The sequence below is a fragment of the Adiantum capillus-veneris genome, chromosome 1, assembly GCF_014529385.1.
Source record: "Adiantum capillus-veneris isolate H3 chromosome 1, ASM1452938v2, whole genome shotgun sequence".
In the NCBI taxonomy this organism is placed as follows: Eukaryota; Viridiplantae; Streptophyta; class Polypodiopsida; order Polypodiales; family Pteridaceae; genus Adiantum; species Adiantum capillus-veneris.
Genome location: NC_140931.1, coordinates 119,276,478 through 119,300,711, shown reverse-complemented (window position 1 = coordinate 119,300,711; position 24,234 = coordinate 119,276,478). Strand labels below are relative to the sequence as shown.

General features: G+C 44.2%; 1 protein-coding gene across 2 annotated transcripts in view; it reads right to left on the bottom strand.

The window, feature by feature from the left end:
* Positions 1–4,650: 4,650 nt before the first annotated feature.
* The window catches only part of LOC147465430 (uncharacterized), a 38,651-nt gene continuing 19,067 nt past the window's right edge, over positions 4,651–24,234 (bottom strand). The window contains exons 12-20 of one of the 2 annotated variants that reach the window (XM_086520070.1): positions 17,231–17,416; positions 16,949–17,041; positions 16,754–16,839; positions 16,596–16,662; positions 16,456–16,522; positions 16,236–16,372; positions 6,618–6,709; positions 6,461–6,527; positions 4,651–5,055 (exon numbers count right to left, since the gene is read on the bottom strand). In XM_086520070.1, the coding sequence (XP_086376196.1) occupies positions 4,879–5,055; positions 6,461–6,527; positions 6,618–6,709; positions 16,236–16,372; positions 16,456–16,522; positions 16,596–16,662; positions 16,754–16,839; positions 16,949–17,041; positions 17,231–17,416 (972 nt within the window). In that variant the 3' untranslated portion in view covers positions 4,651–4,878. Of the gene's footprint in view, positions 5,056–6,460; positions 6,528–6,617; positions 6,710–16,235; positions 16,373–16,455; positions 16,523–16,595; positions 16,663–16,753; positions 16,840–16,948; positions 17,042–17,230; positions 17,417–24,234 lie in introns of those variants that run through there. The other variant, XM_086520078.1, reaches the window with a different exon arrangement.

Below are 24,234 nucleotides of genomic sequence, written 5' to 3'. Positions count from 1 at the left end.
AAAATTAACTAAAAAATTAACGTGTATTCTTGAATTATACATGAATAAATGAATAAATTACTATTTAATCAATCAATTAACATATCGATCGATAACTTTATCATTCGATAAATATATAGATTGATAAATGTATCGATTAATTACCTTCAATTATATAAGCACAAAAAATGCCGATTGATTACACTTTTGATTGAGATTATTCGCTCACACACTTGTCATTTACACACACACTCCCTCTCTCTTCTCTACCTACTGTACACTCACACACACTCTCTCTAGCTTGCGATCATATAGCCATGGGGGACTCCCCATTAGTAGTAATGGAGGGACATCACCTGCATGCAACCAGATCAGAGAAACTCCCTTATATATGGCTCCTTCCATCCTAACCAAGACCTTTATATACGGACATCACTAGAATACATCAATCCCTCTATCTTACATATATCGATAATTTGCAAAACTTTGGGCAACACCCCTCCATATAAGGATATAACTTTCAAACCAAAACATACATCGTCTACTTATTAGGATGCTCACATAGGATTTAAGGCAACGAAAGTGTAAATTTAGAAATTTTCTTGAATAAAAGATTACTGGAAATATTGGAAATAAATGACCACAAGAAGATGCAAGCTCTATTAAAATAAACGATCATAGAAAATCCACCACTTATAGAGTCACTACTCAACTACAAAACAATTGATTCAAAGAGTAGTGACTATCGATCTCCACACTGATGATTAAATAACTTGATAACCAATAACAAAACAATTACCGCAACATTCCACTATTCCATACAAACATGTCAAACAAAGAACACTTAGTACATAGAATTGAGATGTTGCATGAAATCTATGGCAATAATTGTTCAACATAACAAAATAGTCTTATGATGTCATTACTACCAATCACTTACACAAAATGTTATATACAACTTAGATTTCCACAATTGTATGTATGTCTAGGAGATAAAGTGAAAAACATGGAACTAAATGAACTTGTACCTATACTTCCCATTGGTATACAACTTAAATGTCATTACTAAAAATCAGTTTCATGTTACAAAAAACGTTCTATATGATCTAGCTTTCCACAATTGTATGTATGTTTAGAGTATAAGGTGAAAAACATAGAAATAGGTGAGCTTGTACCTATATATACACTATAAGCATGATATAATAGGGGGTCACCCCCTATTGTATACACTTATGTGTAACCTCCAAAAATCCCCCTCTTGGTATTGTACAGAAATACATAGTGAATGCCCTAGGCACATACCCTCTCTCTTTAGCTTCGGATCACATACACCCTCCTCTTTATAGCTTTTGATAACATACCCTCTCTCTAGCTACATGCAGATGATTACTTTACACTTTAAACTATAAAAATATATAAAATTTAATGTTTTCAAATTATGTGTAGGCTTTAGCATGGATACGTACCCTCGTCTATCACTAGAGCTAATACGATTGCATGTAGATCGATTGAGTGAGCCAGTGGGTGTAGGTTGAGAGAGTCTCTCACGTGTTTTGTTGTACATACTAGTAGTTTAGCTAGTAGGCCCCACTGATCGGCGCATCGTCTTTAAGTGGGAGTTTGTTGGGGTAAAGGCACTACGCCTTTGCCAGGGTCCGGACGTTTCAGACGTGTCGTACTTGCATATGGGGGTGGGTAGAGTAGAGAGACACTACCTGCAAGAAGGTTTGATTCACCATTTGGTGTGTCCTATCCCAAAGGTTGTTTAGGGGGTTGGGGTTTAGACATTAATGTGGGTTGTTCTGATTTGATACAGTCTCTTACTCCCACAATAATTTAGAAAAAAATTAGAGGACACGTCTTTTGTTTGACTCTCCAAGCCTACTTGAGGTCCTATATTAAGAAGCTATAGGTAGCATACATATTGTTTGATTCGCACATAGCATTTCCTACTTTGTGTAGTGGTTTTTAGGTTTACCATAGCTCCAACATACTTTGAGCTATCAAATTGCGCGTTTCTCTCTACATTCTAATCCTGAGCATAGCATTTTTGTTTACAAAGAGAGAAGCGACATCGCTACTTGTAGTAGTGACTTGCTTTGAATGCAATTTTTCTGTACGTTTGGATCCATGATTACTCCCTTGCTCTTATAATGAGTTAAAAAACCCCTACCTTTGATCTTGGTACTTGCTTAGATAATTACAACGGGCAAAATTACATGTTGTGTCATTGTTTACTATTTGTATTTGCTTGGTTTATGCTTGTAGTGATTGTATTCATTGTAATTTTGCTCGATCTTTGGATCCATAGTTACTCCCTTACTCTTACAGTGGGGCTAAAAGCCTCTGTATCAATCCAATTAGGGACCTAGGTACTTAAAATGGGCAAGATTACATACAATATCATTTATTTATTGTCTATGTTTGTTTCTATTCAACATAAGTGCTTGACCATGTTTATTTGCTTGATCGCATTTCCAATTTTCTTGATTGCATTGTTATATGATTATAGTGTATCGCATTAGCTTGTAAATTGCAAGTTGTCATCATGTTAAGGATGAATATATTGTAGTCTTTTATTGCTCACTTTTTCTTAGATTTTATGATTTATTTGCCAAAAAGGTCACAAAAATAGAGCGTGGATTTGTAGAGGAATTCATATACCTATAGCTTTATTCCGCTAGAGAGGATAATCTCCGGTACTCACTCAAAGCATTGGGATTCAAGCCCTTTCTTGACGTTTTATGCGAGGATACATATAATGCTTTGGTTCAAAAAAATGGCAAAGCATGTGTGTCGAAAAGATTTTGACAGAAGGGCAGCTGGCAAACAAAGCCATGCGGATGTAGATTGCATGGTCTAATGCTACCATCTGGGCAGCACTTTGTCGGCCAAGCTTATCCGTATGACTTTGTTTATGCCTGATAATCGTGATGATGTCGAGCAAATTATGCAAACTCTTCACTTGTTTGGATTGGCAGCAAGCCTCAAAGTTAATTTTCGTAAATCCAAGCTGATACCTTTGAATGAATATGATTGGCTATTATGGCCAGGGGAGGTTGTTCCTCCACATACAATAGTTTGGGCTATCTGCTTGCTTGGAATGCATCAGCGGTGCTGAAAATGGATTGGGTTCTCCAACGTTTGCATCCAAGTTAAATTATTGGAAATTGTCCACTTAGCCACTACATGTGCGGCCCACGATTGTTCAATGCATTCTTATGGCTTATGTGCAGTTTTATTTAACTCTGCTATCTTGGTCTCGAGTACCCTTTGCAGTCTCTCATGTCTAGTATTTGGAACATTTTTGGCGGACATCGTATCACAGAAAAGGTCTCAGGGTGTTGTCTATGGACAAGTTGTGCCCTCCCAAGCGCCTTGGAGGGCTGAATATTTTGGATTTGCGGAGTCATGTTTTGGCTCGGAAAGCTACGCTACTGCCAGTCCTGGTGGAACAACAACCACCTTGGACATTTATGGTATCACATTTGTGTGCGCATATTGTTACACTGTCCTTTGGTCATTGGCAGTCAACATATTGGGAAAGTATTTTTGGAAAGCTGGAAGGGTACATTCCAGGATGTCCATTTACTCCTCTCGTTGCTGATTGGAAAAGTATCACCTTACATGGTTGACAATCCCCTCTTGGCAATTCCCTTCGATTGGAGAGCTTGCATTGGAACAAGGGCCATGTTCTTTCGTTCTTTCATGCGGCATCTCGTTTTTCGATTGGGATTCCACTATTCTCCTCTTTGGCGGGGAGATTCAAAGGATGCTTGCTGATCTCTCACCCATTCCTCCTTTGAATGTGGATTGTCGCTATTCTGATTTGAGCTTGGAATGCATTTCAACTGGCAACATTTATGCCCTCCTACAATCTGATGTGTGGATTGTGCATCATGGTAATCAGATATGGTCAATCAACCGTATGGTGGAAACGAACATTGTCTAAAGTCATCTCCCTCTGAAGGAACGTATCTTCGTATGGCGCTGCTTGGTGGGAGCTCTATTGGTTGGCAGCCTATTGCATGTACGGCATATTTTGTCTTCTACTTGCATCAGATGTCATGAGGCTGAAGAGACTGCCACATATTATGGGGTTATGGCTATTCCAGATCCTTCATTCACCAAGTGTCGGCCACTTGTCGGCTCCATTTTCCTTCTGGCTCTTTTCACAAACGGTTTTGGCTTTTTGGGATGCTTTAGTCTCCACAATCTCAGTTTCCGGGTTCTTTTGGTTGGGTCAGATTTTGGGTTCTATGGGCTATTTGGCACCGTCCAACCTTTTAATGTTTCAAGGCACTGATGTCCCTATTTCAAACTGTCGCTTGGTCAAGTGCTGCATTTTGCTTATGATGCTGGGGACATTACTCTTGAAACCTATAAGATTTACTTGTTTCTAGCCCTGGAAGACTCTTAGCGTTCCGCCTTTTATATCCCTTCTCTTTCGAGGGTTTTCCTTGCTTTGAGGTTTCCCTCTTGTAAATTAAATCGACATGACCTACAAATAAAAATGTGTGTGTGTGTGTGTGTGTGTGAGAGAGAGAGAGAGAGAGATGAACTACCTTTGAGACGCATTGCATAGGCTTGACATGGAAGGCCAAACAGACTCAAAATGTGCACCTTGGAATCAAAAGTACACAGGGTTCCCAAAGAGAAGGAAAAAAGGGGGAAAAAAAAAGAATTTTATTATCGATAAAGATCCGCACTCCAAGCAAAACTGGTGTATACATACAGATGACTTGACTAGGCTCTTAATACAAAAGCCTAAAAATTTTCCTACAAGGTATAAGGAGGGTACACATAGCACCCAAGAAGGCTCACTGAATGACTTTGTGATATCTTGACAGTGTAAGAAGAAGTATGTTACAATCCACTTGGGATATCAACAAGAAAGGCTCAGCAGGATGGTTGAGGGGACAAGATCGATTGCAAGGCAGCTTGTTGTTGTGGCTGCAAAGAAGACCAGGTGGAAGCTAGGGCCGGAGGTGGCAATGTCTGCTGTATTCTTCTCAACAAATTCACCATGCGTTCCACCGTCTGCTCCGTCGCCAGGTCATTTCCAGCACTCAGCACCTGGATGCAAATGCAAGTGACCATTAGATTTTGAAACATACATGAATGTCCGCATGCACGTGCACACATACATGGGTGCATTGCATGAGTAGGTGCACACATTATGTGCGCGCGTATGCATATGGAGACGGGACGAGATTTACTAAGAGGAAAGTGTAGACAGAAGAGGAGCACACCAAAAATGAGAGGCAATGCAAGTCTTGTTTCCTATTGGTAAGCTTTGCCTTATCAACCAGAGCATAACCCCTCTAGCTTAGTCATATTATCATCTACCCATGAGTCATGTATCCACACATGAGTTGGCATGTGTGCGTGTGCATATGGAGAGGGAACGAAATTTACCAAGGGGAAAGTGTAGACAGAAAAAGAGCACCCCAAAAAATGAGAGACAATGCAAGTCTTGTTTCCTTCTGGTAAGCTTTGCCTTATCAACCAGAGCGTAACCCCTCTAGCTTAGTCATGCCATCATCCACCCATGAGTCATGTATCCACGCATGAGTTGGCGCGCAAAAAACCAATCATCAATGGTGTCACTAGGGCTCAATCCCTCAACCTCCATGTATAAGGAATGGATGTACTTATCAAGTTCAATGTGAAGTGTTAATAAGTTCATTTTCCGCCTTTGATGCTTTTGGGCCACTTTCTAGAGTCATGAGATAACAGGATCAGAGATGCCTCGGATTATACTTACTGGAGATTCGCAAACATAGAGAGGACCTCTTGAAGAGGGGCACAATGAGAGAGATCCAGCGACAGCGGAAGATTACAGATTTCTTTCAGTCACAGACAGAGGACTTCGAGCAGCCGCCACAGCATAACAACACCAGAGGCACCAGAGCTGCTTGATCGGGTGATAGAGTTGGGGCAGTCCCGTTGCCCACGGATGAGGGGGCCCTCTCCATATCGACGCAGATTGCAACAGAGGATCCATACCATATTGGCACGACATAGGAGCCATCCCGGATACTGATGTATCAGTATATGATGCCTCGACTGTCAAAGAGCTCCATTGCATTGTATCAGCTCACCCTTAGTATTTCCTATTCCCTTTGTATCAGCTTTCACCCCACACCTACCCACTATTTCTTTTCAGTTCTTTGTACTTTTTGTACCCAGACCTGGTATTAGATTCAGCACATGTAACCTTTTGGTCTCATAGGTCATTTTGGTCTTTTGAAGACGATAATATTACATTTCATTTACATTTCTCTCTCTCTCTCTCTCCCCCCCCACCCCCAGCTGGCTCTACTACTTCACCTATGTGTTCACATTTTAGCTTTTCTATCTTTGTCTTTAGTCCTTTCTATACTGGACATTTGGGATTATATGATGATGATGTAATATTCTTGTCTCATGAAGGTCTTTTAAGTCTTTTGCAGACATAACTACTGTATCATTTCCATACCTCTGCAAACACTGAAATCACTTTTGGCAAATTTTGGTTGTTTGCTCCAAGAAGTTGTGGGTCAGATCTGTAGCACAAACAGCATCAAATTAGCAGGACACATCAAGATATTGCAGCACCTAAGAATCAAGTAGCATGCTCCATTTGATTCACATACCTTTCGACCATCGAGCATAGCTGCTCATGCACAATTTTTGCTTCAACTAGATCGTTTCGAATTGGCAAGCAGCTAAGCCATGCAGGCACAACCTGCCAGTACACCAAAAGATGCGAGGATACTTCAAAAACAAAAGAAAAACATTTGTTTGTCATAACGAATACATTATCACCGATTTTTGAATGAAGTAAAAGAATGTATGGTCAGAAAAACACAAAAACCCTTTTTCCAACAAACACGTGCCCTCCCCGCTGCACATTGTAGACATTTAAACTAGCTTCTAAGGATTTCTTAGCATGGATATAAATGGCTAAAGATGGGCAAAGATAGACTCACACGATAGACTCACACATTATGCTGATGATGTAGTCTAATATAGACCTGAGGGCCACCCCCAAAGGGAAAGGGGGTGCAAACCTATATGTGGGTAGCCAGACCTACAACCAAATGGCTCATACTTACAAACAGACGCCCTCTCACACCCCTCATCCACGAGATGTCCTCCAGCTCCCCCTCTCGGATCTTCGATGAAGACAACCAAGGGGATATGCGGAGTATGCCTGGTGCCACCTTCTGAATTCCAATCAATATGGCCGGGCCTTGCTCCCCATCAGCATAGTCCAAGTTGGTCCGGGAATTATGCAATTATTTCTTATGAGCCTTTGTTGTCCAGAATCACTCATCCACCTGTCCACAAGAGATGTATGCAATGAATTTACAGGGGTCAACCGCCACCCATAAACCTCTCAATGACTTTTAGAGATTAACATAGATAAATCCCTGCCACTGGTCGGTTGGTCGACCACCAACCACCTTCTGCCAAGCCCACAGAGCCTATGTCCAGCCCATGAGTTCAATATACACTTATACAGCATGCCTGCTGTCCCAGCATGTGATCAAAAAGCACAATTGCAGAGCTGGGGGATTCTTGCCTCTAAGATCCAAATCCTTTGGGACCATCCTCCTCCAAGGCCAAAAAACCATAATGGCCATTTTTAGATCCTCGTTCCCTGTTTCCATCCCAATTTCCCGTTCCCATCCCTGTTCCGTGTTTCAAACGTGAGTATCCGAAACAGGGAATGGCATTTCATGCATGTTGCCGTTCCCCATTCCCCGTTCCGATTTCCTGTTCGGGTAACTATGCAAAAAACTGCCCGTCCCCCAAACAAGAAGTCAATGTCATAAGAATATCCAGTGCCCAAGGATAACGAGGGTAGGACAAAACCCTCAGCTTGTCCACCTGCACACCATGCCAGCAGAGTATCCTCCAGACCATCCACGTCCTACCAGGCCAGAAGAGCACCCCTAATGCAAGAAGCCAACACAGTATGGCGATCCAATCCCAAGGACAAAACCATCACCTTGGTAAGACACAATGGTAAGACAACACAGTATGGCGATCCAATCCCAAGGATCACAAAGGTAAGACAAAACCATCACCCTGTTCACCTGTACGCATTGTCGATGTACAATGCCCGCAACAACCTCAAAGATTCCAATTAAGCTTCCCGACCCCTTTGAATATGAAATACCATATCTGTGAGTATGTTGTAGAAGCCCACCAGCTTTACTGTCTCTGAGAATCAGAAATACTGGCATATAACACCCCCCCCCCCCCCCCCCCCCCAAAAAAAAAAAAAACATCTATATATATATATATATAAATATAAAAATGGAAGACAGAAGAATACTCCATTACTAACAACTGTGAAACCATCTGGACAAGAGGGTCCAATCAAAGATCTGCAAGTGTTTCCAAAGGCCAAAGAATCGAACCGAGAAACTGTTGTTGCTTCAAAAGACAAGCTATCATCATCCAGCTTCTCCTTTGTGGATTTCTAGGGGCACTCCTACTCTTTCATGACGCTCGTGGCAAATACCCTCCTGTTACCATATACATGTGGTAGTGATGTTTGTGAACACACTTAGGACCACCGGGGCATTTTTTCTCTCACTAGGAGGTTTTTTCCCCCATGCATTGTATAAACACCCATCACTCTAGGGCTAACTTATCTTTCCATTGCACACTAGGTAATATACTCTCTGTTGTGTGCGTTGAGCTTCCTTCGTCTTCTCCAAGTTGTGTGTGTTTGCTTGCAACCCTACTTTCAACAATTGGTATCAGAGCACGTTGCGTCCTCTTGGGCTTAGTCGTCAGCGTCGCGAGCACACGACTACTGCTCACTTTCTCAGATTTCTGTGAGCTTTGGCGAGCGTCAACATATCAAAAAAATACTTCGGGTGAACTCAAAGATCCTAGTCTGCTCAGAATTTTCATTTGGGTTCATTTCGGCCCGTTTCCAATACAAAAAGTATTGCGCAGGCTATTTTGTCATTTTGGCAGGATTTTTGTCAGTGCCGTTTTCTGCATAACAGGTCCCTTACAGTCTTCTACGGTTTGTGCTATATAGCACGTGTTGTTCCCGCTTCGGTTCTCCTCTTTTTGGGTAGTTTTCACATTAGGAGCAAGCATTCGTCATGGCTAACAACAACACAGATGTGTTCAAGATGTGAGCTTACATGATGCAACATGTCCTTGTGCCAAAGGGCGTTTGAAACATTGTGCAAGGCATTTGATGTACGTCCTGATTCTGTGGATACAAGCAATGTTGAAGATGTTGTAGGTTTTGGTGGTAGGATTGCTACTGTTAGAATTGTTTTGCCTACGACTGATCAAGCTCGTTGGGATGTAAGAGATGCGCAGGCTCATGCATTGATTCCGTTGTCAGTGAAGCGTACTATTACTCCTCACATTCGTTCAACAAAATCTGCAAAACGGATATTCTCGCTGGTCTTTATGCAAGTCGCAATGAGGTTAAATTTGCTTTGCCGCGTAAAGAGCTGGAGTCAAAGATTATGCATGAGGAAGATGAAATAGACACTTTCCTTGCTGGTGTCAAGGATATAAATGAGCAACTTATTTCTGCAAGCGAAGTCATTTCTTACAGTTCCGATCTGCCACTTGCTCAAATGCTTGGCTGAAGTGCTCCCTTAATAGGGCTGAAATTTCACTTATAAATTTAATAAGTCTTAGGTAGGCCAAGTTGTCCGCCAGACCCAACAAAATAAATCGTAAAATGATTTATTGATAAGTTTGGCTAGGGGTGAAGTTGTCGCATATCTGCCACCTGGGAATCCGATCGAGCGGGGATGGCTCATTGGATTCCTCTAACCTAGAACTATATACACGTCATGCCATATGCCCATCGTAGTATAATAACATCTGTCAAAACGTGTGTACAAGCCATTTATGCAAGAGGGTTCCAAAACTCGAAAACCTAATCTAATAAACTCATCCGGACATGCCAGTCCTACGAACAGGCTCACAAAATTGCCGGTACTATCCTTGAAGTTACAAGCTCTTTCCTTCGCCATGGTTACAACCAAGAATATGCCCTATTACCTTCTCTTCGAAATGGGTTGAAAACTCCCTTTTGTATATATGTATATGTTGGTACATTTTCTCTTTTGCATGGTTTATGTGTATGCATGTGCACACATAGATATGACATCTTACATGATCCACAATTGTAAGTTTCTTTAACTCACTATCAGGTTGATTATCAGTGAGTTCAATCCTAAGGTACTTGGATTGAGCAGAAATACATTTTCCTTTGGGGTGGTTGCGCATCTTCAACCCTCATTCCGTCTCTTGTGTTATGTGCATTTGTCTCTCTTGTTTATTTGTGCAAGTTGTCACAAGTGTCAAACCATGAAATAAGCCCTGTACAATTTAAGAGTGCTTATTTCATGGTTTGACATGACGACTTGCACAAATAAACGAGAGACAAATGCATATAACACAAGAGACGGATGGAGAATTGAAGATGGGCAACCCCTCCTTCCACCCCTAAAAGGAAAATGTATTTTTGCTCATTCCAAGTACTTCAGAATTGAACTCGGTTACAATCAACCCGATAGTGAGGTAAAGAAACTCACAAACGTAGATCATGCAAGATGTCATATGTTGTGTTGCACAGGCATAAACTTTAACCATATATAAAAGAAAATCTAACAACATATGTATATATACAAGAGGGAATTTTCAGCCCATTTTCGAAGAGAAGGTAGTAGAGCCATTTCTTTGTTGGAACCATGACGAAGGAAAGAGCTTGTAACTTCAAGAATAGGGTTGAATATTCAGATTTTTCGGTTTGGTGCAATAAAAACAGCAAGGTAAAGAGAGAAATGAAATGTTATCTTAACTTCTTCAAAAGGCCAAAGTGACCTATGAGACCAGAAAGTTACACTGTGGTGGATCTGATACAAAGTCAGAGTAGCAAAAGTAACAAAATGACAAAATAAAAATACTATGCTATGGAATCCTAAACTGCTAGGTGTGAACTAAGCAGCTAACTGGGATAGCTAAATCACAAGAGATCCAGCATCGATCGTTGGCGGATCTCATCAATCTTCCTCCATGGTCAGTAATCTGATTGGGCGTCCTACATGTCGAGCCAAAGTGATCTGGATCCTCTGATGCAGCCTCCGTCGATGCTGTGTAGTCCTCCGCAGTCCTGGGCGTCTGGATCTCCCCATCTCGGTCGCTCGATCGATCAGTGTGCCTCTGGTGCAAGGCGACGAGCTCTGCTGTGCTGGTAGCTTCTCCGGGTGTCCAATGTCTGCTCTAAAGAAGTTTGTGATCTGTCTCTGAGATTGCCTAGCCTGTCCTCTCATTAGGCTCTCTTTATGTCTGTGCAGCTCAAGCAAAAACAAACCCAAGTATCTTTGATCCTCGTACCGCATGACTCTGGAGAGTGGTCCAAATCCCTCTCTGAACAAGCAGTGGAAGCAGCCTCGTATCTCGTAGTAGATGGGGCAGTGGCATGTGTGGTGCAACTCTGTCTTAGGCTCCATGTCACACAGGGGGTTATGTCCTGGCCTTTGATGGTACTCCGCTGTATCTCCCAGTCTCGATCCACAGCTCCACAGTTGGTGTGAAGATGTGCGTATTTGGCCAATAGCACATCGTATCCCATGAGACAAGTGGGTGTCCATGTATCTGGGCCCCGTCACAAAACCGTCCTTCGTAAGCTGGAGAAAATGCTCTCTGTAGAAAGCCATCTTCGTGCCCAACTCCTGTACTGGCTGTATCCATGTCCTCCTGGTGTCTAGCTGAGTCAAGTCCTGGCGGATGAGCCTGGTGATCTCGGACTGTGTAAGAGTCAGAGAGGGTGCATCTAATGAGTACTGGAAGGGGGACAATCTGTCTATGCTGAATCCATGCGCCTGAAACCATGATGTCATCTCCCCATACCAGCATGCTGTGTCTCCCTGCATGGCTAACTATCGAGAGGACTCAAGTGCAAGGCGAGCACATCTGTCTCTGGGAAGTTCCCACATGCGGAGTATGAAGGAGACAGATCTGGTGAGTGCCTCAACCACTAGTGGGGGGGCAACTAGCTCTGCTCGGATGATGGCACGTGGTACTGAAGCCTTGGCTCTAATGAGCCGCGAGATCATAGAGACCAGAGGTTTCTCCATGTCTCCCCATCCATCAGTGCGACCCATCCTCCCGTGATGATCCAATGAAGGTCCCCGTATCTCAGCTCCATAGAGCAATGCAGAAGCCACCAAAGTGTCAACGAGCCAGAGCTTCGTCCGAGGCTCTTGAAACTGAACCTGTGAACATGTCCTCTCCAATCTACCCAATGCTGCATGGGCTCTAGTCAATCTAGTCTCTGCTGCTCTCCTCAATGAAAATGCTGGTCCACTAAAAACCACTCCAAGGTAAGTGTAAGCATCTGTATACTCCACTGTCTCCTGGCCGTATGTGAATGCGGATTCTGACCTCCTAATCCACTGTGGGGTGGTATTAAATACCATGACCCTGGTTTTACCAAGGTTGACAGACAAACCACTTTCATGGACAACAATACATCAGCTCACGAATCATGAAAAATGGGGGAGTCTAATAAAGAGAGGGGTGACTACATACAAGTGGTTGGCCAGCCATACAAAACAAAGAGCCTATACTCACTCATTCACACTCCCTTAGACTCATCCAAGAGATGTACTCCCAATCTCCTACTTCATGTAACAATACAATGCTCAAGCAACTAGGCAATGTGACACACGTACTCGCTTTACAAAAACATTACAAATTTTATCCACATGCTTCTTCAATGTCATTGCTCATCGCTACCAATTCTCTAACCGTCAAAAGATTAGGTAATAGTGCCTGGTCAAATGGGAAGATGGGCCAGAAGAGATTCTACAGAAAAGGATGTTAATTCTTTCAAAATTAAATAAAAGAGTTTCCACAAGTTTTACGACAAAAATTCTTCTATAAAAGAGGATAGTAGCCACCTAACAAAATTGAGACCAAACAAGAGCTCAATCATGGAAGAATGGCTAATCCGAATCTTAAACAGATATATTAAGGTCTACTAAAGGGCTAGTGAGCTCTAAGTTCAGATGTAAATAGCAGGCAGTAAGCACATGTTACTCTCCAATGCTCTAACTTGGAGACAAAAACCTCATCACATCTCAGCACACCCATTTCTAAATTTGATTATGCATTTGAAAAGCTGCCATGCAAGAAAAGGTGATTCTGGAAGCCGAAAATGCTCCATGACACCATACAAAGGCTCAGAGCTAACTTGATTCCCAAAAGACTCAAAGAGCTAATGAATCCTGGTAAATGACGCAAACCACAGCATATGAGAGGCAGTGCCCCTCTGATCTGAGAGATAAGGCTCGCCAAAAAGATTCACCAATAAGTTGACCCTCAAGTTTCTGCCCCTGCCAGACAGGGAGGGTCCAAGATCACTCGATCGCCCAAACTCCACCGCCCACCAAGTTAATCCCTAGTTTCTGCCCCTCCCAGACAGGAAGAGAGAATTTGGAGCCATTGTCAAGCTGCTATTTTTGAGAGAGAAAGGGACCAGTGAGGACAAGAGACAGAAGGAGGCTGTCTGTACAAAGCGGACAGCAAACCATGGAGGTAGCTAATGCCACAGATGCAACATAAAGCCCAGCACTGCAAGCAGCAAGGTACTGGTGCCTCTTTGCAGTTACACGTGCTAATACTGTTGGTCCAATACTGTCTCTTTTTAGCGCACACAAGAAATGCCAGTCAAATCACGTGCTACTACTGTTGGTTGCACATCCATGCAGCTGGTGAATTGCCTGTAACGTAATGTCCACAGCATACATCCACACTTGAATTGCACAGAGCAGAAGTGCAGCTAGTTACATAAGGTTGGCAATGCTCACATATCTATTTGAGAACCGAAACAAAAAAGGAAATGGAAACGCAACCGGCAAAAAATTGGAGTTTTGGAGAGTTCATGTAACTATAGGGAATGAAGGGTGGAAACTGAAAGAAAAGGAAACGGTAACAGAAACGGTAATACAGAAACACCAAAAAATTGGAGTTTTAGGGAGTTTCTGCAACTATGGTTTGTGCAGCCTGAAGAAGGGCTATCAGCAGCAATCAGAACCTCACAATGAGCTACACCTTCAGTTGTAGAGAAAATACTAACTTGAGTTATCACACTAGTTACAGAAGCACTGTGACGCCCCAGAATCTGGGCGCGTCGGGGAGGGGACGTTTTGGGCCCGGCTCGGACGGGACCGACTCGGGTCGGGGTGTTTCTTCAAGGGGTCCTGGCACGGACGGCACCGGCTCAGGAGGGCCCGGCTCGGACGGGACCGGCTCGGGTCGAGGTGTTGCTTCAAGGGGTCCTGGCGCGGACGGCACCGGCTCAGGAGGGCCCGGCTCGGACGGGACCGGCTCGGGTCGGGGTGTTTCTTCAAGGGGTCCTGGCGCGGACGGCACCGGCTCAGGAGGGCCCGGCTCGGACGGGACCGGCTCGGGTCAAGTTGCCTTCACGGGGGCCCGGCTCGGACGGGACCGGCTCGGGCGTGGTTGCGTTCCATGGGTCGACGGCCGCTTGCGTTTCGCGGGTCTTGCGTTCCGGGTCCCTAGCCCCACGTAGCCTCAGGCTCCGCCGCACTGACGGAGGGTCATAGCGTGCCCCGGGGAACCTTGCGTGGAGTCCCCACGGTGCGCGAGTGCGTGGAGTGAGGCTAGCGTGTCTAGGTGGGGGGTCCCCTCCCGTGGCCGTTCTCGGGAGGCTCATACCCCTTATATACACCCCCGGTTGAAGAGAGTTCGACGACCTCGTCGAACGTGGGAAAAAGAGTGTTTGGCTATGCATGAGGCCAAGGGACTAAGGGGTGCATATAAGTGCAAGTGAGCAAAACTGTTCCCAAAATGCAAGTAAGTAGGCATGCTTTGTTTTTGTACTTTTGAGAATGAGTGAGTGTGTATTTTTGGATTTTTGGCAGAAGGCTGAAAAGATATGCTTTGAACACCCAAGTAGAATTCCCTATACTTGAGCATTCCCCGAATAGGTAACCCAGTGTGCGCGGAGCCACCTGCTGCGTTGGCCCGCGCGGAGGCTTCTTGAAAGCCGAATCTGAAGGAGCGTTCCGTCGCAATGCAGCACTTGCGAAGTTGGTCCCTGTTTGGACGTCATTTGGAGGGCCAGCTCGGGGCCCTGTGGTCTCTTTGTAGACTTGAATGGGTCTTCAGCTCAGCATGGGCCACAAAACGTGGCCGGGGCGCGACGAACACCGTTGGCTTGGTTCGTCGCGTTTTTGGTGGTTCTCTGTTTTTGTCATAAAGAGCCCTGTCTGGCTCGCATCTTTCATGTTGACGGTGTGACGGCCCGTGGGTTGGGTGCGTCCTGAAGAGCCCTGTCTGGCTCGCATCTTTGCTTTTTTATCATGTGGAGGTGCCCGGCTCGGATCGGGGCCGGCGCGGGTCACGGGTGACGGCCCGGTGTTTGGACGCGTCACGGGGACGGAGGGCGTGTGGTTGCTTTCTGGAGCTCTCTTCACCAAGATTTTGACGACCCGGGCCATTGCGGTTGGAGTCGTCGTGAGGATCGTGCGCGTCGGGCACGTCGGTCTTCAGCTCTTTTCCAGGAGCTCTTTTACTGAGCTCTGATACCAAGTGTGACGCCCCAGAATCTGGGCGCGTCGAGGAGGAGACGTTTTGGGCCCGGCTCGGACGGGACCGACTCGGGTCGGGGTGTTTCTTCAAGGGGTCCTGGCACGGACGGCACCGGCTCAGGAGGGCCCGGCTCGGACGGGACCGGCTCGGGTCGAGGTGTTGCTTCAAGGGGTCCTGGCGCGGACGGCACCGGCTCAGGAGGGCCCGGCTCGGACGGGACCGGCTCGGGTCGGGGTGTTTCTTCAAGGGGTCCTGGCGCGGACGGCACCGGCTCACGAGGGCCCGGCTCGGACGGGACTGGCTCGGGTCAAGTTGCCTTCACGGGGGCCCGGCTCGGACGGGACCGGCTCGGGCGTGGTTGCGTTCCATGGGTCGACGGCCGTTTGCGTTTCGCGGGTCTTGCGTTCCGGGTCCCTAGCCCCACGTAGCCTCAGGCTCCGCCGCACTGACGGAGGGTCATAGCGTGCCCCGGGGAACCTTGCGTGGAGTCCCCACGGTGCACGAGTGCGTGGAGTGAGGCTAGCGTGTCTAGGTGGGGGGTCCCCTCCCGTGGCCGTTCTCGGGAGGCTCATACCCCTTATAAGCACAAATCACAATAACTTTGTAGAGTACAAAACTACACCAAATCTCAAACAAAATGGGAAAACACTTACTTGTGCAGCATCAATACCATCTCTTTGAAACTCACAAATCTTTCCCAGAGCAGAGACTGCATTGTCTGTTGCCATAATATTGTCTATAGTGAATGCTGTTGGCTGACTAATGAGCTCTTTCAATTTAGTTAAGGCTTCTGTACAGAAATTACCAGCATGAATTAAGTTTAAGTTAACTTTTTAAATGAAAACCAGATAAGAACATTGACACACTCCCCACCTCCAACAACAGGCTGAAACTTTGTACCACCAAACTCTGCGCAAACTCCAATGCCATACACTGCTGCCTAAAGCACCACCATATCATAAGAAATCCTTGTTGCGACATACTAGTGAAATGAAGGTCAGAAAATGACTCACTTGTCTGACATCAGGATCTGCATCTGTGCTAGCTTCCAGAAGAAAGGGAAGAAACGTGTCATAGTATCTGCATGTCGACCATAAATGTCAAAGTCTATGTTGAAAATGGAAATATCTGTGCATCACTTCAAACATAACAATGATGAAGCGTCACTCACTTGCAAGCTGAACTTTGACATTGCTCTGCAACATCATCAAAAATGCAAATAGCTATCCGTCTCTCTTCGGGCGTGCGATCTTTACCCTGATGGAAAATTGATTTATAGCTTACACCTAATTCAAGAGCATTCTTATTTGACCTATAACATTCCTATTTGCTCATTTATTAAAGCCACTCATGCATTAATGCATACCAGCATTGGTGTGATGAAAGGAATAAGCTCTTCAAAAAATGGAAGAAATGGAGCTTTGAAAGTCTTTATAAGTGTGCCAAGACACTCCCCAATCTGTCATAAAACCAATACACGCACAAGGAAAGATGTGAATAAACCTTCGTTAGACCAGAATTCTGCAAATGCAGCCTAGTAAGGACAGTCTTGCTCTTTCATTGTAGTCCTATCTTCTCCTCTACCATTTTCACTTTCAAGATGTGGCTTTTCAACGTGTGAAAAAGCACGCTTGTGCAGATGACTTGCCTGATCAAAAACCTCCTCCTCCTGTGCATTTTCCTCTTGCAAAAGTTCTCCCTCCTCTGCATCAAAATCTTCGGTCTTAGTCCTTTCTGCCCTCTCTCTCTTCCTAGTGCAGCTAGCAGTAATAGCTTGTTTGAACTCATCCACCATCGACTTAATGTGTCCACCATCTAACAAAACTCCTGCTGTCTGCATGACATGTACATCCAATACACATGTCAGAGAATCTCCTTGATAAATTTGAGTTAATATACTGCAAAAAATTCTGTAACATATATGTCAACAAGAATCACCCTGAGAACCGAGTAAATTGATGACTCCCTGGTGGAGAAAGTCAAGTATTTTTTTATTATTCTGTACATTTGCCCATGTGGCTTTTTTAAAATGTTCTTTCTCAAAAACGATGTCTCTCACTACATGCATAAAACAATGACAGCACCCAAAAATTCAAATCGAGAAAAGTAAGAGGCAAGATATAAGTATCTTGGATTGCACTCCCTTGAAGAGGTCAATGATTCCTTATCTCACAAAAGGTAAGAGCATGCAAAGCAACTTCTTGTCAAATCCACTCCCGAGTTCCTATTCTTGAAGAAAATGGTAAATGGATAGTCAATGGATAGTCCGGCTCTCCTCGTGATGAGTGACATCTTGTCCAAAGTGTCTATAGGAGACCCAGGAAGTAAATCTGTTGCAGGATATGCCCCTGGCACAACTGAGGGTCTATTCTCTAAAATTGTGGCCCTAATCTCTCTCTCAGCCAAAGGAGTGAATTTGTCTAGCTTCTGGCCATGGTTTTTTCTCTCTAGAGTGCTGGACTCTCTCCTCTCTAGTCCGCAAAGGTGAATTTGTTGGAAATATGTCATCACCCAACGGTGGCATTCAAGGTTCCATCTCATGGTTGTATGGTCAAACATGCATTTTAGCCCATTTTGCCTATTATTAGCTTTCATGCTAATGTTGCATATTTTTAGTTGATGTCGCACAGTTTTTGGCATTTTTGCTGCTTGTCATTATTTTGCTGATGTGGCACATACTGATTAGCCATAAATTCGGCACAAGGTAACTTTCTCAGCATGCACGTGACCCTTGGGATTCATTCTCATTTGTCCAGTTGTATGAACCCTCTCGAGTTATGCTCTTGGGTCATATTCTGACAATCAGAGCCATCATTGAAGAGGGCAGGTGCCAGGTCACATGAGAGACGGATTTATTGTAGCTTTGTGGATTTCCGCAAAGCATTTGACATGGTACCGAGAGCTCGATTGATGCACAGATTGCAGAAGATGGGGGTGCCCATAGTGCTGATTTGGGGGATTATGGCTCTATACAGATCAGTGATGGGACATGTACGCACTCCGGAGGGGATATCTGATTTAGTTCACTCCACCAATTGAGGTTAAACATGGTCGCCCATTGTCTCCTACTCTTTTTGGTATGTATGTTGATGAGGTGTCTGATTACATTGACAAAGAGGGTGATAGAGGTGCCCAACTGGCAGGGACGTGGATCCCATTGTTGTTATATGCTGATGATACTGTGTTGATCTCTGACTCACCAAAGGGTATGTAGCGACAGTTGGATGCATTACACAAATTTGCAGAGGATAGTGGATTGTCTGTAAACCTTGGTAAAACCAAGGTTATGGTGTTTAACACCACATCACAGTGGATCAAGAGATCAGCATTGACTTTCACATATGATCAAGAGATTGTAGACTATACACATGCATACACTTACCTTGGGGTTGTCTTCATTGGGCCCAGGTTTTCTTTGGGGAGAGCAGCAAAGACTAGACTGACTAGAGCTTTTGCAACCTTGGGAGGCTGGGAGAGGATGTGTTCGCAGGTTCAATTCCAGGAACCTCGGACAAAGTTATGGCTCTTTGATACCTTAGTAGCCTCAGCTATGTTGTATGGGGTGCAGACATGGGGACCTTCTGTAGGCCAGGATGGTTGGAGACGTATGGAGAGGCCCTTGGTACCTATGATCTCTCGTAGGGTTGTCCACGTTCGACGTACGAGACGTTCCATACGACTCGTACATTCCGTACATGACTTCCTTTTTTTCTTTTTTTTCTTTTTTTTTGCGCGGGCGATTTGTGGTGCGGAATTGTTTTGCATCTCGATTGCATTTGACCAAGAGCCCAATGGCTGCATTGGCTCAAACAATCATGACCTATGTGCGGCGAGGCTCGGGCAACGTATCCACTATGGCCGCCACCACTTTGGAGATCATGATTCTTCTTTCTTCAAACACTGCCGTTTCCAATGTCTATGGACAGATCTTTCATGTTCTAACTTGTAAGACTTAAGTTACAAGTATATAGTACTAAGTAATAAGGTCTATCATCTATGTCATGACTCATATGATCTATCATGTTCTAACTTCTGAGTTTGAAAACTTCTTGGTTTAGTCTCTATTGTAGTGTGTAAGACGCATGATTATTTTTTTTTTGCATCGTACGTTACGTCACCATACGTCTAATTTTTTTTAGTTCGATTAGTATCGCACGTCTTCGTACGTGTACCAATCGTACGTGATCGTACGTGTCAACCCTGAGATTCTCTCGAATGATCAGAGCCAAGGCCTCCGTACCCCACGCTATCATTCGAGCAGAGCTAGTTGCCCCTCCTATGGAGATTGAGGCGCTTACCAAATCAGTCTTCTTCGTGCACAGCTTGTGGGATACTACTAGAGACAGATATGCTAGATTGGTGTCACGCGACACATCCAACCCTATGTGTCCGTGGACAAGCTACAGCACGACAAGGGTTCAGTCAATCCAATCAGTCCAGATTTAGGAGTGTTCTGGCAATTTTGTGAGTTTGTTCGCAGACCGTGCATGCGCAGGCACTTAGAGTAGATGCATATCCTCCAGTTGCACACAACATGATCATAAGCATTTCCATCAGAATCCTTAGGGGAAATTTCTAGTGCATTTAACCTATTTTCCCTATTTTTGACATTTTTCACTTATTATTTTAAGTGAAACTTTAATATATAAGCAAACCTAGGCTAGCACTATTTGGCAGAAGAGCAAGGAGAACACAGGCCATAGGCAACAAGTTTCCCCTCTCTCTCTCAAGCAGGACCTTTCCCCCTTGGTGGCGTTTTTCCTCCAAGCAAGACCCTCAGCACCCTAGCGTTTTCAGCAATAGCATCATCGCCATAGACTCCAGCACCACAGCGTTTTCAGCATCAGCCTCATCGTCAGAAAACCGGTGTTTTCAGCCTCAGGAAACCAGCATTTTCAGCTTCAGCATACCAACATTTCAACCTCAGAAAACCAGCGTTTTCAGCTTCAGTAGACCAACGTTTTCAGCCTCAAAAACCCAACGTTTTCAGCCTCAAAAAACCAACGTTTTACATCAGCAAATTCAGCGACAAGAAGCATCCCAAGCATTCAATTTTCAGCCATAGTCTCGTCCTCGTCGTCCACACTGTCAACATCGTCATAGTCCCATTAGATTTGCATCAGCATCTTGTACCAAATTGTGCAATCAATAGTAGACCACTCTCGCCATCGAGAGTGGGGCCCTTGGAGGAGGGTGGGTTTTACGTCTCTGGTGTCGTATTCTCTTCTCTCTCTATCTCTCAGTCTCACACTTTCACGCAGAGTGTCCATTCACTTTGTTTGTTTCCATTGCACTCTCTCGTTAAGAACGGAAGGCTCTCCCTTCCATAAGAACAAAGGAACCTTGAGCACAGTTCGGAGCACTCATCATGAGCAAAGTTCAACATTCAATCTGCTGCACCTTACAACTGACCCTTGAGTCTTCTAGACAGTTAGCTCTTCAAGGGGACACTTCATGCTGGTATGCACAGATGACATCATGGTTTCATACGCATGGTTTCACCATGGACAGGCTGTCCCCCTTTCCAGTACTCTCTTCAAGCACCCTCGATGTCTCTTAAACGGGTGGAGATTACTAGACTCATTCGTCGGGACCTGATCCAGCTAGATACCAGAAAGAAATGGATAGAGCCGCCATAAGAGTTGGACACGAAGATGGCTTTCTATAGAGAGCATCTTCTCCACCTCACAGGAGATGGGTTTGTGATTCAACCCAACTACATAGACACACATATGTCTCATGGTTTGCGGTGTGCCATTGGTCAGATACACACATCCTCACATCAGCTAGAGATTGAGACTGGTAGGTTTAAGCACACAGCAGGATATGTCGCTTATGCCAGTTAGAGCCAGAGACAAAGCTACATTACATATGTCATTGCACAGTGTACTATGAGATACGGGGCCGTTTCCACTGCTTATTCAGAGAGGGTTTCGATCCTTTCTCTAGGGTCATGAGTTATGAGGATCAGAGATGTCTTGGGCTATATCTACTTGAGTTACACAGATATAGAGACACTTTACTAAGGAGAGATAGAGAGAGACAGTCCCAGAGACAAATTACAAATTTCTTTTCACTAGATATGGGACAGCCAGAGGAGCAGTCATCATTGCAGAGCTCGGCCCACACTCATTCGACCACTATCGGCAATCTCATCGACCGGGCACTGGAGCTACGGAGATCTAGACGACCACGATTGAGGAGATGGGCTACACAGCATCGACGGAGACTACAACAGAGGATTCGAGCCATACTCTCTCGATATCCAGAGTGCAGATGAGGATGGATTCTAGTAGTAGTATCTAGTTCTTTTGTACCCAGACATGGTATTAGATTCACCGTTTGTAACAGATTGGTCTCATAGGTCATTTTGGCCTTTTGAAACGTTAATATCACATTTCATTTCATTTCATTTCTCACATTGTGTTTGTTCCATCTCTCGTGTGGGCCTCTTTTCCAAGTTTATTTCTCAACAGTATCAAAGCAATAAGGCTGAGGCCCCTTGGAAACCCTAGAACACGCTTTGAAAGGCTTCTACAAGAAATTTCATTGTGATAACTTGTTTCAATTTGCTGTTTTTTTCACATTAGTCCTCCATTTCGAGAGATTCAATCAAGGAAAACCTTGTGTTCTACCCTCACTGTTGCAGGATCTCACCTCTATTAACAACCCTCCTCATCGACAACATGTTTGGGTGTAGTTTCATTGCAGAAAAAGGCAACAAAACTGCTCTTTTTTTGCAGTCACAGCACTTGGGTCCTTCGGCCCTTCGGAGGCTTGTTGACACAAGATCTTCACTCCCCCTGTTACTAAGTTGTAACGTCCGCCATGGACTCTACCACAGCCAAGGAAGTCTCATACACATACTCTCTCCTCTCAGTCTCTCTATCTTTGGTGTCTCATGATGTCTACCATATATCAGAGACTTAAAAGAAAACTCCATTTGCATACATCTCCTCATGAGGAAGCCGGCAATCAACCCCCTCCTACTTCTCGCATAGAACCCGATCCTCGTCTTCAGATAGATTTGCCACGATTGGGTATCTATTTCTCTCTCATCAGAGACACTCTGTCCTTCTTTATGAGTGGAGACACCACTAGTTCGGGCTTTGATCCTACTTTGTTTCGTACATTCTCTCGGACTAATCCATTGACAGATGCTATGACGACTTCAATGGTGCCTTTGTACATCGCTCCCGCGATAATTTTGCCAACTGCTGTAGTTCATGCATCAGGTGCATCAGGTCTTCTTATGTTCTTTCCTTTGTTGGACGTTTGTTAACCCAATTTCTATTACTTTTTCTCCTATGCTAACTTCATTTAGTCCATTCTCTCAATCTTCCAACTCTCTGACGCTCAAAAATTGACACCTCATGATTATCAGAATCGAATATTTTATATACCGTTTCTCAAGCAGGATTGTAGCCTATCATCCAAAATCTACATTCTATCTCCCCGTAACTTAGAGATTTCATGATTTCTTAGTTTATGTCAATTATTGCTACAGCTCTTCAACTTTGTGATGATGTCTATGCTTTCTATGGATCTATCTCTATCGTCAAGCTCACAAAGCTTGAGAAGAATTGGACGAGCTCAGTATTTCACAGAAAGACAGCATCGTTCAAAACATTCGGGATTTCTCAAGGATTAAGCTAAAATTGGAGGAATTCTCAAGTGACCAATCCAATGCACAAGCTACTTGGTAAGCTTCCTCCAGCTTTAGAGCACTTATGGGACACTACTACTCTCCGAATTTCCTTTCCTTCAATTCATGAATGACAAATGCATTATAAGGGAAAGAACAAGCAAAAAAATGCTCTCGTTGCACTCAATAAAGGGAAAACTAAAGGAAAGTAAATTCTCAAAGGAATCTAAAGGACCAACAAAGCTTCTAGGCTCCTACACCTAACAAAAATTCCAAAGAACCTTGTCACTGCACAAAAGAACAGTCATCTTGAAGAGAAATGTTGTGTAAAACGTGATTTGTCAAGAAGTTGATTGCCAAAATAAAGACAGAACCAACGAAAAAGAAAGGCAAACAAAAGAACCAAAAGAAGAAATTGCCAAGGTTGCTCATTTTGCTCATGCTTCTCCCCCTCTCTCCTAGTGAAACTTCTTTGTGGCATCTCCCTTGGTAATGCAGTCTTCATTCTTGAATGTTATGCTTCATGTACCCAAGTTATCAAAAAACCTCTTCTCCGTTTCTAAGGAAAATTTTAAAGGTCTTGAATTCTATTTTGACAATGAAATAGCATCTTGATTGTGGCTCACGGTTATCCAAAAGATGACTTCTATCTTTTGCAATCTTTCTCTTCTAGTTTACAACCATCAGAGTCGCATATGCATCAATAATTGTCTCCAGCTAAAGCTCTTATCACAAATAATAAGACTATCCTTTGGCACTGTCACTTTAATCATGTAACTATCGCTATTTTGCAACACCTTATCTCCAAGCACATGGTCATTGGCATGACCAAGCTTCCCAAGCCTCATCTACTTGCATGACCAAGCTTCCCAAGCCTCATCTACTTGCTTTTCATGTGCGAAAGGGGTAAACAACACAAGGACTCACTTTTTGAGGACGCTACCTTTCGTACCTCTCATATTCTTGGGCTTGTTCATGTTGATCTCACAAGTTCTATAGAGGTGGAT